Source organism: Salmo salar, chromosome 10 (assembly GCF_965601325.2).
Source record: "Salmo salar chromosome 10, fSalSal1, whole genome shotgun sequence".
Lineage (NCBI taxonomy): Eukaryota > Metazoa > Chordata > Actinopteri > Salmoniformes > Salmonidae > Salmo > Salmo salar.
Genome location: NC_138300.1, coordinates 37,341,745 through 37,355,117, shown reverse-complemented (window position 1 = coordinate 37,355,117; position 13,373 = coordinate 37,341,745). Strand labels below are relative to the sequence as shown.

Genomic DNA, 13,373 nt, shown 5'->3' with positions numbered 1-13,373 from the left:
GCGGTGACTATTTAACAGCCTGACAGCCTGGAGATAAAAGCTGTTTTTCAGTCTCTCAGTCCCAGCTTTGATGCACCTGTACTTTCTCCGACTTCTAGATGGTAGCGGGGTGAACACGCCATGGCTCAGGTGGCCGAGGTCCTTGATGATCTTCATGGCCTTCCTGTGTCATGGAAGGCAGGCACTGTGCACCCAGTGATATGTTGGGCTGAGCGCACCACCCTCTGGAGAGCCCTATGGTTACGGACGGTGCAATTGCCGTACCAGGTAATGATACAGCCCAACAGGATACTCTCAATGGTGCATCTGTAGAAGTTTGTGGGTGTCCTAGGGGCCAAGCTGATTTTCTTCAGCCTCCTGAGGTTGAAGATGCACTGTTGCGCCTTCTTAACTACACTCTCTGTATGGAAGGACCATTTCAGGTTGTCAGTGATGTGCACACCAAGGAACTTGAATCTTTTCACCCTCTCCACTGCAGCTCTGTGCTGTCTCTGCTGTCTCCTGAAGACCACGATGAGCTCCTTTGTTTCAGTTAACGTATTTTTCTGGCACCAGTCTGCCAGGGCCCTCCCCTTCTCCCTGTAGACTGTCTCGTCATTGTTGGTAATCAGGCCTACTACTGTTGTGTCGTCTGCAAACTTGATGATTGAGTTGCTGATGTGCGTGGCCACGCAGTCATGGGTTAACATGGAGTACAGGAGGGGGCTGAGCAAGCACCCTTGTGGGGCCCCCATGTTGAGGATCAGCGTAGCGGACGTGTTGTTGCCATTTAGCAGACGCTCTTATCCAGTGTGACTTACAAGAGCAATTAGGGTTAAGTGCCTTGCTCAAGGTGACATTGACAGATGTTTCACCTAGTCAGCTCGGGGGTTCAAACCAGCAACCTTTCGGTTACTGTCCCAATGTTCTTAACCATTAGGCTACCTGCCACCCTTTTTATAACTCTGATAATAGCTTCAGTTGCTTGGCAAGCAGGAGTGCAATACTTGAGTAATATAATCCATCAGTGTAATCCACTGATAACAATATGTCAGTACCTGGGTAATGTCCTTCGTAATAGCCCTGGTCATAGTAGCCATAGTCCTGACTATGGTCCCAGTAAATCTGGGGTGGGTAGTCATATGCTTGCCTGTAAACAATAAGATAATATAAAGATATCATAGATCCATTTCTGATCATATAAAGATGAATCATTTATTAAAAACTGTATCTTACATGCTGACCACACCACTCGAGTTGCAAAATACATTTACACATACATATTATTCAATCATTGCAACCCACACTGCTCGCGTGTGTAAATGAGCATCTGCGTAGCCAGGCGCTAAAATAGAACTTGGTTCTATTTGCGACACTTGACGCGCTGCAAGTCCCGCCTCTCCCAACTCCTCATTGGTTTTTAGGAGCATATACCCACGTGGGTAATTGAAAGATGAACTGAGGTCCACACTCCAGTCCAGTTGGTAGTGGTAATGCACCTTAAAGTTGGTTGCCAACCGCCATCTAAAGTTCAAAGAAGAAGAAGCTTGAAGGAGGAGAGATGACTAGAAACAAACTCGGTTTACCCTTTTATCTGTGGATTATGTCGGAGTAGAGGACCTTGTGCATTTCTGGTAAAATAACAACCCAATGTTTATATCCCTGGACAAATTAGCTAGCAACAGTAAGCTAGCTAGCTAAATTGCCATATATGTTTAATGCTTTTCAACCTGTCCCCAAATGAATATAGTTGGTTCAGAGTTAGTTTTTATATTTCAACCTGCGTGTCCTGATCATGTCTGGTGTGGGTGGACAAAATCAACATGGGCACGATGGCGGACGCGTGCGCGATTGGTCTGGTCAGCATGTTAAGGTCCACATAATAAATAGCTGGCATTTCACATGTGTCACCACCAAACCACAACAACTAATACTGAGAGATCCAGTAGTTTAACATTTTCCTCAATGAATAGTGGATAGTTACAGTTACAGTCAGTTTTTCTTTTTTATATACTTTATTTGTACGTTTTCAAATTGAGACATAGAGACATTGACATTTGACAATAATATAATAAGTAACAGTCAGTTTCTGTGTACAAACCTTGAGTGGGGTCTGGAGTGTTGTGGCTCTGGTCTGATGTAACCCATCGTGGAATGGGGTCTGTCATAAGCTGTTCTGGAGTGGGGAGTGCTGTAAGAGCTGAGAGAGAAATCTAGAGGTGGTCTGGAAGGGGGAGGGCTGGTGAGGTAGACCCTGTAGCGAGGGTCCTGGTGGGACCACTGCCTCTCCCTCTCCCTGGGGTCCGGTGGTGGTGGGTAGTGCCCAGCGATAGCGTCCCCAACATTTGGTGCTGGTGGGTGGTGCCCGGTTCCAGTCCCCTGGTGAGGGTGAGCAGGCCTATGGTAGTCCTCTCTCTCCCTGGGTCTCTGTGGGGGACGACCAGGGCCTGGCTTGGTCCAGTGGTGACTTTTGGGGTCCATGATGACCACTCTTTATGTTGAGAGGAGAATGCTTCAATACCTGAGAAGAATAATGGATCATCAGTACTTTCACATGAAAAGGATTGGTAGAGCTCTCTGAGGAAATCTCTGGAGCATTACAGTCAATTAAGGACAGATCAAAATTTACTTGGGTGGGAGGGCTGGTCCAAAATAGGGGAAGGTTGCCAAACTTTTTTTTTTGCTTTGGGGAGGGTAGTGCCTTTTTGGTTTGTCATTGCGCATTAAAGATCAGTCAGGACATGAGACATGCAGCTCAAACAGCTCCCCTATTGATATCTAAATTAACTATATAGCAGATGCCCCTCTTCACATTTCTCCAAATAGTAAAAAAATATTATAATAATTTGATTCATTTAATTCATATGAAAAGATTATTTTTAAACGATTCTTTTTGACAAATTGAATGATGTGCTTCACAATTGAAGTAGTTGGGGATCGGTTAAATTGTCTCTGAATTGAATCATAGGAATCAAAATAATAATTTGTGAATTGCAAACAGTAGCTAGGTTTTCATCCAACTGGTGACAGATTCAAAAATCCGCATAAAAACTATTTGCACATTTTCCCACCAGAGATGTTTCCATCAAATTGACTTGTTGTAGATAAAAGGCTGTGCATGATGACAGAGTGCACATAAAAATTACTTTTGCGGTTAAATTCCCATGTACCGAATAAAAAATAAAAGTAAAATGGGTTTCCATCGCATTTTCAAGTCTACTGATTGTTTTCTCACAATTATTTTTTGTTATTCAGTGAGTGTGCTCACTCTGGTATTGGTATGTGCGCTCTAGCCAGCCAACAGCGTGCAGGGGGCGCAGCGTGCAGGGGGCAGGGCGCAGATTGGGTGCTGTTGGCTAGAGTGCACGTATAGCCTACATTATGAGATTATTATGGGCAAAAGACCAAGATTATTTTTATTTGTCAAATAGCAGACAAGCATTGATCATAACATCACCAGAATAAGACCCTCAATATTTATTGGAAAGGAGCATCAAGCTCATCGCCTTGCACTTTCACCACCCTGTGAAGTTCATCATAACTTATTTCATCTGTAGCCTAATAAACGGCATGCTTTCCCAGAGGAGTCGTAGTGGGAGGACCACACTACATGTCATCGCGTGACTCCAAGATTACTTCGATATGAGGGTTATTATATCAATATTTCAACATAAAAGCGTTTCCACCCACATTTCACGCACAATTCCTTTTACCAACAGAAAAAGATCCCACCTTTTCTAGTGTACTTTGTTTTGTCGACATTTGGCAAGTTTCCATCAGGCCTGTCATGACATTTTTTATTCAACATGCACTTTGTTCGCGTAAAAAGGAGGAGGGGGCAGTGTTGCAAACCTTGCTATGAGCCACGTTACAATTCCAAGCAAGTGGGTTAACCCTATTGGCATGATGCGTAGGGTGTTTGTCTATCACACCAGCGACCCAAATTGTAATCTCGACAGATTTTAAGGTCTAGAAAGGAACAGTAGAGGACAGTCTAGCTGTATTTTAACTTCTGATACTGATGCGCTGCCTGTTACCGATCATCACTCTCCCATGTTGTCCTATATAGTGCAGACACATAGGCCTATTTTCCAATCAGGCCCAGATATTCAGGAAATGGATTACTGTTCTCCTAGCAGCAGGATATTATGCTGGCAGAACAATCGCAGATGATTTCCTCAAAATAAGAGTCCCAATGCAAAGACACAGTGACACAGGGAATATTGATTTTCTTTAGCACTCTAGTGCAGTGTCAGCCACCTGTCCAATCGGAGAGGCTATTCCTCGACCTAGAACCTAAGAACCTAACGCTTCAATATAGCCTAAATATTTGTAGTTTAACTTTTAAAATGTTTTACCTTTTCTGTGTGGCATAAACACAACCAGTTACAATGCAATACACTGTAATAGACTTTACATGGGATAAATATTGGCTTATAGAGAGATACGTTTTCTACCTGTCTCAGCTAAAGTGGGGTGGGAAATATTCAGTAGAGTCTCTACTTACGAATGATGTGTAGTTTTGGAGGGGGACTGGGTTATAGACATATGCATTTGTCCTGCATGTTATATTAATCCCAAAACAATAACTGAATGTACTGTTGTTGTGTTGAATATCAGTTGTAAAGATAAAACACTTTGACACTTTGTTATCTTACTATGTTAGCTTCCAGTGTGACAAAAATGTAAACAAAGTCAAAGACACAATGTAAACAATCATGGACTGACATACCTGTTAACGACCTAGATTAACCTAATGGTGATGGTAATGGTCCATTTAACACATTTAAATCAACCCAAGGCCAGTTTTGACTTGTGCCAAAAAATGCATCAGGTCAATCGCTTGAACTGACAAATAAAATATTTTTTTATGTAGTATCTTAGTAAAATAATGTTGGTATAGATTTATATCAACCCAGTTATGCATAGCCTTTCAAACATTTTCTTAAACCCACTTTGGTTGCAATTGTCATTTGTGAGAAAATACAAGGGATTATTAAGTTATTAATCCTGTGTTTCTATGTCAAATGGTTTTTATATTTTTCAGACTTCTGTGATGTATATAAAGTGCAATTATGTAATGCAAACTCAAAATGTAGTACATTTCAACTCTATAACTGACATGGTACAGGTGTCTTCTTTTATAAGCCCATAACCATGTGTGTGAGGTGTATACTTTTGTTTCAAAGTAGATTTGTTTAGGACTACCAAGAAACACTGTCTGATCCTGATTTAACCCACTTCAGTAAAAGGTTAAGCAATGACTACAACTGGTTCAATGACCGAATACTTGTGGGGTACAATGGTCTTTTCAAGCCGCACGTGAAGGAACAATATGCGTTAATGTCCCCTGTGTCTTTTGCGAGTCAGGAATTACAGAGTCTATTTTGTGAGAGCAAAGAGGTTATGCCAAATGTGCCTGGAACGGTGAACAATTGGTGGCATTTTGAGCATGTGATATTGCCTGTGAACGTAAAGTCACATTAGACAGTTATAGTCATAGATATGCAACACCTTCCTAATATCAATTAGTCGGGGCATGAACGAAAGCGTTCCACAGGGATGCTGGCCCATGTTGACTCCAATACTTCCCACAGTTGTGTCAAGTTTGCTGGATGTTTTTTGGGTGGTGGACCATTCGTGATACACACGGGAAACTGTTGAGCGCTCAAAGACATTTAACATTTTTTGTCTTGCCCATTCACCCTCTGAATGGCACACACACAATCCATGTCTCAATTGTCTCAAGGCCTAAAAATCATTATTTAACCTGTCTCCTCTCCTTCATTAACAGGTGACATCAATAAGGGATCATAGCTTTCACCTACAGTAGAGTCACCTGGTCAATCTATGTCATGGAAAGAGCAGGTGTTCCTAATGTTTTGTGTACTCTGTGTATTTAGTAGCGGTAATTGCATTACATTACATCTTAAAATGATGGATTCCTTAAGCCAGAAAAAACGAGAATTAAAGGATACACTACTTCTACTTCAGAAATATCTGGCATCACAGTATCTGGCAATGCATGGTGTTGTGGTAGATGTGACATTTTCTCATCGGTGTCCCTATTTTAGAAAACAGTCAGATGGTAGTAGTTGTGGTGTTTATGTGTGCTTATTCTCATAAACAGTCTTATTAGAGGGAAATGTGAATACGCGTTGTCACAATGGCATGCGAGAGAATGTTTTATATGACTGATCAGAAATTACAACGTAATACATTTTAAACTCTACAGAAAATGCCTTTGCTGACCTTGATAGATAATCATCACATATCTGTTGTATGTATTATCGTATAATCTTGTCTCTGATATTGGTTTTGAAAACTTGGTTAATAGGCATTTACTGTATACTGCTAACATTGATAGAGATGCAAAACACAGAGGCATATAACTTGTAAATAATGTTCTCCATTGTTGTTCTGAAAGCTTGATTATACTGTATACTGTTAGCCATGTAGCCTTGTTGTCTCATGTAACGCATTTTAAACTCTACAAAAAGTGCCTTTTCTGACCTTAATCAATAATCATTACAATATAGCTTGTAAATAATCTTGTCTCTGTTATAATTTGTAAAACCATTTAATAGGTCTAATAACCTTCATAGATAAGCAGCACATATTGGCCTACAACTTAATAATTTATCATTTTCTCCATTGCTGTTTAGAAAGTGTGATTATACTGTTTCCTAATAGCTGGGTTAATATTCATTACATTTAACATATAAATAAAATTGATTTTCATTTTGATAAAATAGTGTTGCTTTTGTGTGTTTTTTGTTGCTGTCTTTATTGACGTCGGGACCATGGATAGCACCAGATCATTTAAAGCTGTGTTGCTGGACATGTATGACACAGTCCCCCTCCAAAACTACACATATTTGGTTATTAGAGACCCTACTGAGTATTTCCCACCCCACTTTAGCTGAGACAGGTAGAAAAGTTATCTCTCGACAACCCAATATGTATCCCATGTACAGTATTACAGTGTATTGCATTGGGGGCTATGGAAGGGGTGGAGAACAAAGTGCTGTTGGATATGTAGGACACAGTACCCCTCCAAAACTACACATATTTGGTTATTAGAGGACCTACTGAGTATTTTCCACCTTACTATAGCTGAGACAGGTAGAAAAGTTATCTCTACAGACCAATATTTTCAACATACCAGTGCCAACATAGTACTTTTTTCATTAATGGTAAAAATATTTTTAAAACCATATTTGTTATTTGTTTTAATAAATTACTCATTGCCTTTTCTTGTTGGCAAAATAAAAGTGGCCATTGATTAAAATTACATATATTTTGAATGAGTTATCCACATTGCAATGTTTTGAAATGCGGGCTTTTATTTTGAAGGTTAGCTCATTACCATACAAACTTGACATCATCATTTGTGCTTCTGGCAGAATACTAGTGCTACATGGTTAGGCTAATTTAGACCATACATGTTCACATTTGGTCAATATCATGTGTAGCCTACAGATAATAAAATAAAAGCCTTTGAAGGGCATTTGTCCTTTGTCTAAACGAGAGATATCTTGAAATTGAGATTGAGAACCTATTTTCGAGAGAGAACTGTCAATCTTGATTTCTGCAACATAAACCAACAAGGCTATAGCTACCTACCAATACATACATGCACACGTACTTTGTCTTTCCTTGACAGCGCATTTAACATTCTATTAATAATTTTCTTAACAAAAAAATACCAAATATATTTGTAAAGTTCAAACTTACTGTTCACATCTTTTCAAAGCGCTTCCACCCAGCCAGTCGCAGGCAAAGTTCATCTGCCACATAATTTCACTGGAAAAGAAACACAACATTAAATAAACCGACCCGAACTTGACAGATAAAGTTCTCAGGGGTACAAAGTCCAACAGTCCAAATGAGCAGGTAAATAAAAGCATGGCGTAAGAGAGGTATTTTCATTGGATAACAAGGGCCAAATTGCGCATTACAATTAGAGCTTGCATTTGCGCAAATGTAAAATAGTTTCATATATATATATATATAATAAACGTTTCATTGAAAGAAAAAATATATATAAAATATTGTACCCATCTATCAAAATGTATTTCTAAACAAATGTCTAATCTGTGGCCCCGACAAAATCCCGATGCACGTTGTTCATACAATCGTTAGTAAACATATATTGGCACACACCCTTGACAGCAGAACCGTTGTAATAAACATGAGATTACTTTTAAGAAGAGATTAGGCTACTTTGAATTACTTACATCATGTCTCTATATCTATCATTTGCGATATTTTGTGTCTGTGAAAGATAACTGTATCCATTTCCATGTTTACATTTTTTTTTATTATTTGGATGTCTGGACATGCCACGTTGCGTTGAACCCCGGGCCGTTGACAGTGGAAATGGGGGGAAAAAAACACCCACCAGCGCATACCATTTAGCTGGAGGTTGGTATCCTAAAACCTCCATATTGGGAAGGGAAAAGGTTAGAGGACTGTCTCCCACATAAGTGAAGATCTGAAAGCACAGAGTGGCTATGAAATGAGACTAGGGAGGACCATGTGTAGTCTACTGGTTGGTGTCTTCTGTGGACAAATCACTATGAACTTTTGCATAGCTGTTATTATATCAAGTGTATATCAAATATCTTAAAAGAGTGTGCTGACCAAATTTTAATTAGCTATTTCAAGAGAAGGCAAGGAGTTTCTAAACCATAGGCCTTCTATACAGCTTTGGCAAGGCGTCTCGTATACATCCGCTATGAGATCATTGTTGGAATCACAGCAAATGGAGATAACATCTATTTGATGTGCTCTGCTTGAGTTTCTCCCCACTCATTGGTTGAATCAACTTTGTTTCCACGTCATTTCAATGAATTAACGTTGAATTGACGTCTGTGCCCAGTGGGTTGGGATGCGATGACATTTCAGAAAGTTTAGAATGTTGAATTAGCCTTCAAAGCAAACGGGTATAAAATATGTAGGCTATAATAACAACTGTAAATAAAACGTATTGTCCAAAACTCTGCACACTATCAGTGTGCATTTACCACGAATATACAATGAAATAGTTAGCCACTAATGAATTTCATAGTTTTTCCAGCAGTCGTCGCAGTTTACCAAGGAAGTTACATAGGTGTACTGATACCTGGGGGGCGCTCCTCATTCACGTCAAACACCGTGGAATTAGCATGTGACCAATGGGGTTTGATATGCAAATATGTTGCGTCGAACTCCACCTTCCACGGTGAACTGTGGGGAAATATGAGGAAAAGAGCAGGACACAAGGTCGCGAAATTAACTCCGACGTGGAGAGATCATCTGTGGATATCCTGTCTTCAACGTGGATATTTTCTAATGTGCAATATGACTTTTGAGGAAACCAGCGGAGAAAACTCTACAGAAAGGTAGTTAGCTGAGATAATTTTTTGCAACTTGTTGAAAATGAAAGCTTCAGTTTTCAGCTAAATTTACTTCATTTGGCAAGCAAGCCAATTATAGCAGCTATGTGATGTCAATGTCCCGGTATGGACGAGCGTTTGGCTGAGCATGTCTAAGCTAACCTAGTTAGCTATGCAGTTAGCTAGATAGGTAGGTAGTTATATACTTTCTAGAATGTTGCAAACTGACTAACTATCGATACTTTGTTTTTTGGTCCATGTATCACCCACCATCAATATGCTTCTTTGTTGTTGTGCAACCTCAGGATGGATTCGGTGGCTAAAGCACTGGAGGAGGTCCTCTGCTCCGCGTTACCTCAGGGTTGCATCACTGTCGGGGTATACGAGGCAGCCAAGTCGCTCAATGTGTAAGTAGATAGCAAATGAAGCACATTCAGCAATATTATAACGTTATTAGCTAGTAATAAATCCATTGTGAAATAACTAAATGCAAGGAGTGAAGTACATTGTGTTTCAATATATCCTTACGCAATGAAACTGTAATAAACATTCTGGCAACTAAATTAATATATTCTGCTTGTTTAACAAATTGTGTTGTCATTTAAATCATCAGTGACCCGGATAATGTGGTGTTGTGCCTCCTGGCTACGGACGAGGAACAGGTAGAAGACGTGGCCCTCCAGATCCACTTCACCCTTATCCAGGCGTTCTGCTGCGAGAACGACATCAACATCCTGCGGGTCAGCAACATGAGGCGCCTCGCTGAGATCCTTGGAGGAGTGAAGCCAGGAGGAGAGCCAATGGACATGCACTGTGTACTAGTTACTGTACGTGTCATTACATTATTCATACTCCCCATATCCCTGCACTAAACAGTGCTAGACTTTTATATCAGTTACTCAGATGCTAAAGATTTGCAGGTCAAGAGCTTTGAATACAGAATCAAATGCCTAGATGCAAACAAATATTTGATTTTAATGGCCACAACATCTGGTCTAGTAGTTTTATGTCTTCATTCATTGCTCTGCTCTTTTAAATTGAATCCAGCTGACTGCAGCCACCTGATCTGTAGTGATGTGGGTTGCGTAGTGGTCTGACGTAGCTTACGCTGACTGCAGTACTGCAAGTGATCTGACTCCAGTTACTGGGACTGCGTCCAAATGGCATAGGAATAGGGTGCCATTTGGGATGTACTCTATACATTTGTGGCTGAGTTGGCAGAGCGATGTGTACTCTAGCTGCTCTTCCTGTGGGCCACTAGTATTTCTTCAAACACACATTCCAGGAAATGAAGCTGAGAAAAAGGATGAATGATTGCATATTTGCAGAGCGATTCTTAGAATGCAGAAGTCAGCATGGTGACATTTTTATGCCCTGCTCATACACTTCCTTAGTAGTGATCTGATCTATGAAGCACACTAGCAGGCCATACAGATCGTATAGGATCTTAATTTGATCCCCCTGTTGCAGAACCTTCCTGCAATTCAAGAAATGTAAAACTTGTAATGTATTTGAGGTTTAAAAAGGCTTCTGAAGTTTTGTAATTTCTACTTAGAAATTTCAGACTTGATTTTCCCTTGTATCAACCCCTACAAAAATGTAAATTAATTATAATCCACATAATACTTTACATTTCCTGTTGCTGCAGAAATATTTTTCCTGCTGTAGCAAACTGGCTCTACTTGTCACTGTAACCACACCAGTTGCAGAGAACCCTTATCTTATTATGGTTGTTAGAAATCACTTTTTATCCCTATATTTGATGAATATATTTAGAAAGCACAGCAGTAGATGTGTGCTGATTAACTGTGTAAGCAGTTATGGTAACCATACTCACTTGCAGAGAACCCCTTAGGCCTAACTGATTAGGGTTGTTCTTACACATTTATTAGGTCTGTATTTGAATGCATATGTTTTTAGAAAGCAGCATTAGCCTGACTGTGTTTTCCCTTCCTCTTCACAGAACCCCCAGTTGACCACGTGGAAGGACCCAGCACTGAGCAAAGTGAATCTTTTCTGTAGAGACAGTCGAATCCTGGACCAGTGGGTCCCCATCATCAACCTACCTGACTGATGACTCTACCCATGTTGTGCACTTTATATGGAAACATCGCACACTGCACGAGATCTGTGTATTAACCCCTTTATTGGACCTCTCATGAACAACCTTGATTCTGCCAGAGGGAGATAGAGGACCAGGAAATCTCCCAACAAAATAACAAGAAAATCTCCAACTCCAACAAAACTTGCTGGATCAGTGTGGATTTTATGCAGAGGTTTCGGCTGAGGAAGAGTGATTCAGCATTCTGGGTACCAAGACTGCCATGGTAACAATGATGACTGTAATCACAAGGCAACGGTTGGTCATTGGTATGACTGTGCCCTCCTTGCCGGGAAGAAAGCCATTACAGGAAGCTGAATCATGTGAGCACACACAACAGAACACACTAGACACAGGCGGTGGTGAGCAGAGCAGAGAACACTAGGCAGCAGGGGATTGGAATCTACTGAAGGATCAGACAACTGACTCCAAGGACTGGACCGGACTCGATTTAACCGGACAGGATGTTACTGAACTGGACTGGAGTAGTCTGGACTACAGGTTGGATAATGCCTCAAGGAAAGTGGACAAATCTCAACTGTAATTTATATGATGTTGATCATCTCTGAATTGTTGTTTTGAGAATTATTTAAATAAAAAAAGGGAAGATATTGTCAGGAAAAAGCAATGTATTGACTTAAACATTAACTTGTTGTTTTGTTTTAATTAATATGTTTGCGTTAATTTAATGAATTGTATTTATCTTGCAATGTTCATCAACAGCTACCTTTGTAGAGAAATAAACAGAACTGAACTAAACATTTAATTTGTTTGCTTGTTTGGAATTAATGCAGTGAGTTATGGGTATCATTCTGCAGGTTTTTCATTAACCTGTAAGCAACATCACTCACAGGACTAATAATGCATCTACATTTACATTTTAGTCATTTAGCAGATGCTCTTATCCAGAGCGACTTACAGTAGTGAATGCATACATTTCATACATTTTTTCTCCGTACTGGTTTCTCCATCTCTGTCAAGGCAGTGGAAAACAGGCATTGAACAAGGATTATGTTTGCACCAAGCTTGGTCAAAGAGGCTTTTCACCGAGGTCACTAGATAATCCAGCACAATTCCAGCTGCAGCACCTTTTGTCATTTCACGAAGGTAGTGTTTTTTTTCTCAGCTGCAGGTGTTAACTGCAAACCTCAGTTCAGGGGAATGGAATGGCATGCAACACTTTCAAGTGATCTTTCGCATTCAGCTGAATAAAGAAAGGTGCACTGTTTAACCGGGTGCAAAAAGCTAGTACTTAGTTTTGTGTGTATTTATTACGTAACATACACCATGTCTCAACAATACATCACTCCATTGATCCCGATGGTAAACACTACAGTGTTGGTTATTTACATCCAAGGACACAAAGCCCATGTAACAACAGTTCCACACCCTGCATTCACATCAACATTTTTTAATAAAAAAACGTCACACAGGAGGGAGAAGGAGAATTTCCACATACATATAGTTTCCTTGTGTGATGAGCAGCATCAGGGTGTTTGTGTGATCACCATGACAACCCTTGCTGTCACCGAGGCCCTCTGTTCGAACACAGAAACACCCTCTGTTCAAACACACCTGGCAGGGACAAAAATAGCTAGAGGAAAGAAAATATATATTACTAACCAGCACACTCAGAGGACACCAGAAGTGATTGTGTGTGTGTGTGCAGCAGAGCAAAGCAGGGGGACAAAGCCCTCAAAGAGCAGCTGATGAAACAATGTGTGTGACTGAGTCAAGGCCCATTCACACCCTCACAGTGGGGGTACTACTGACCACTGATTTCATCATGGCTATAAATAGACCCTATGAATGGAGGTGATGCAATCACACTCACAGTGACGCACTGATAGTAATAATAGTGTTACTAATTAGAAGACAACACAAGCAGTGCAGGCTGTTAACCACAAACCACC

At 40.3% G+C, this 13,373-nt stretch overlaps 2 protein-coding genes across 5 annotated transcripts in view; one reads left to right on the top strand and one right to left on the bottom strand.

Moving 5' to 3' along the window:
• The window catches only part of sec16b (SEC16 homolog B, endoplasmic reticulum export factor), a 32,446-nt gene extending 24,092 nt beyond the window's left edge, over positions 1-8,354 (bottom strand). For 3 of the 4 annotated variants that reach the window (XR_014379028.1, XR_014379029.1, XM_045687722.2), the window contains exons 1-3: positions 7,717-7,925; positions 2,081-2,500; positions 1,038-1,129 (exon numbers count right to left, since the gene is read on the bottom strand). Coding sequence is in view for 2 of the 4 variants with exons in the window: in XM_045687722.2 (XP_045543678.1) it covers positions 1,038-1,129; positions 2,081-2,460 (472 nt within the window). In the remaining 2 variants the exon portion in view is untranslated. Of the gene's footprint in view, positions 1-1,037; positions 1,130-2,080; positions 2,501-7,716; positions 7,926-8,219 lie in introns of those variants that run through there. The other variant, XM_045687721.2, reaches the window with a different exon arrangement.
• Positions 8,355-9,199: 845 nt separating this feature from the next.
• Positions 9,200-12,226, top strand: LOC106560326 (growth arrest and DNA damage-inducible protein GADD45 alpha). The gene is made up of 4 exons (XM_014123135.2): positions 9,200-9,365; positions 9,665-9,766; positions 9,973-10,186; positions 11,323-12,226. Exons 1-4 carry the CDS (start codon positions 9,223-9,225, stop codon positions 11,431-11,433), a joined length of 570 nt encoding a protein of 189 aa, XP_013978610.1. The 5' UTR covers positions 9,200-9,222; the 3' UTR covers positions 11,434-12,226.
• Positions 12,227-13,373: the final 1,147 nt, after the last annotated feature.

Bases quoted from the DNA above. Each gene is read 5' to 3' on its own strand.
- LOC106560326 (XM_014123135.2), top strand. From the start codon at position 9,223: ATGAGGAAAAGAGCAGGACACAAGGTCGCGAAATTAACTCCGACGTGG. The intron at 9,366-9,664 runs GTAGTTAGCTGA...GTGCAACCTCAG, and splicing joins GGAGAAAACTCTACAGAAAG to GATGGATTCGGTGGCTAAAG. The intron at 9,767-9,972 runs GTAAGTAGATAG...TTAAATCATCAG, and splicing joins GCAGCCAAGTCGCTCAATGT to TGACCCGGATAATGTGGTGT.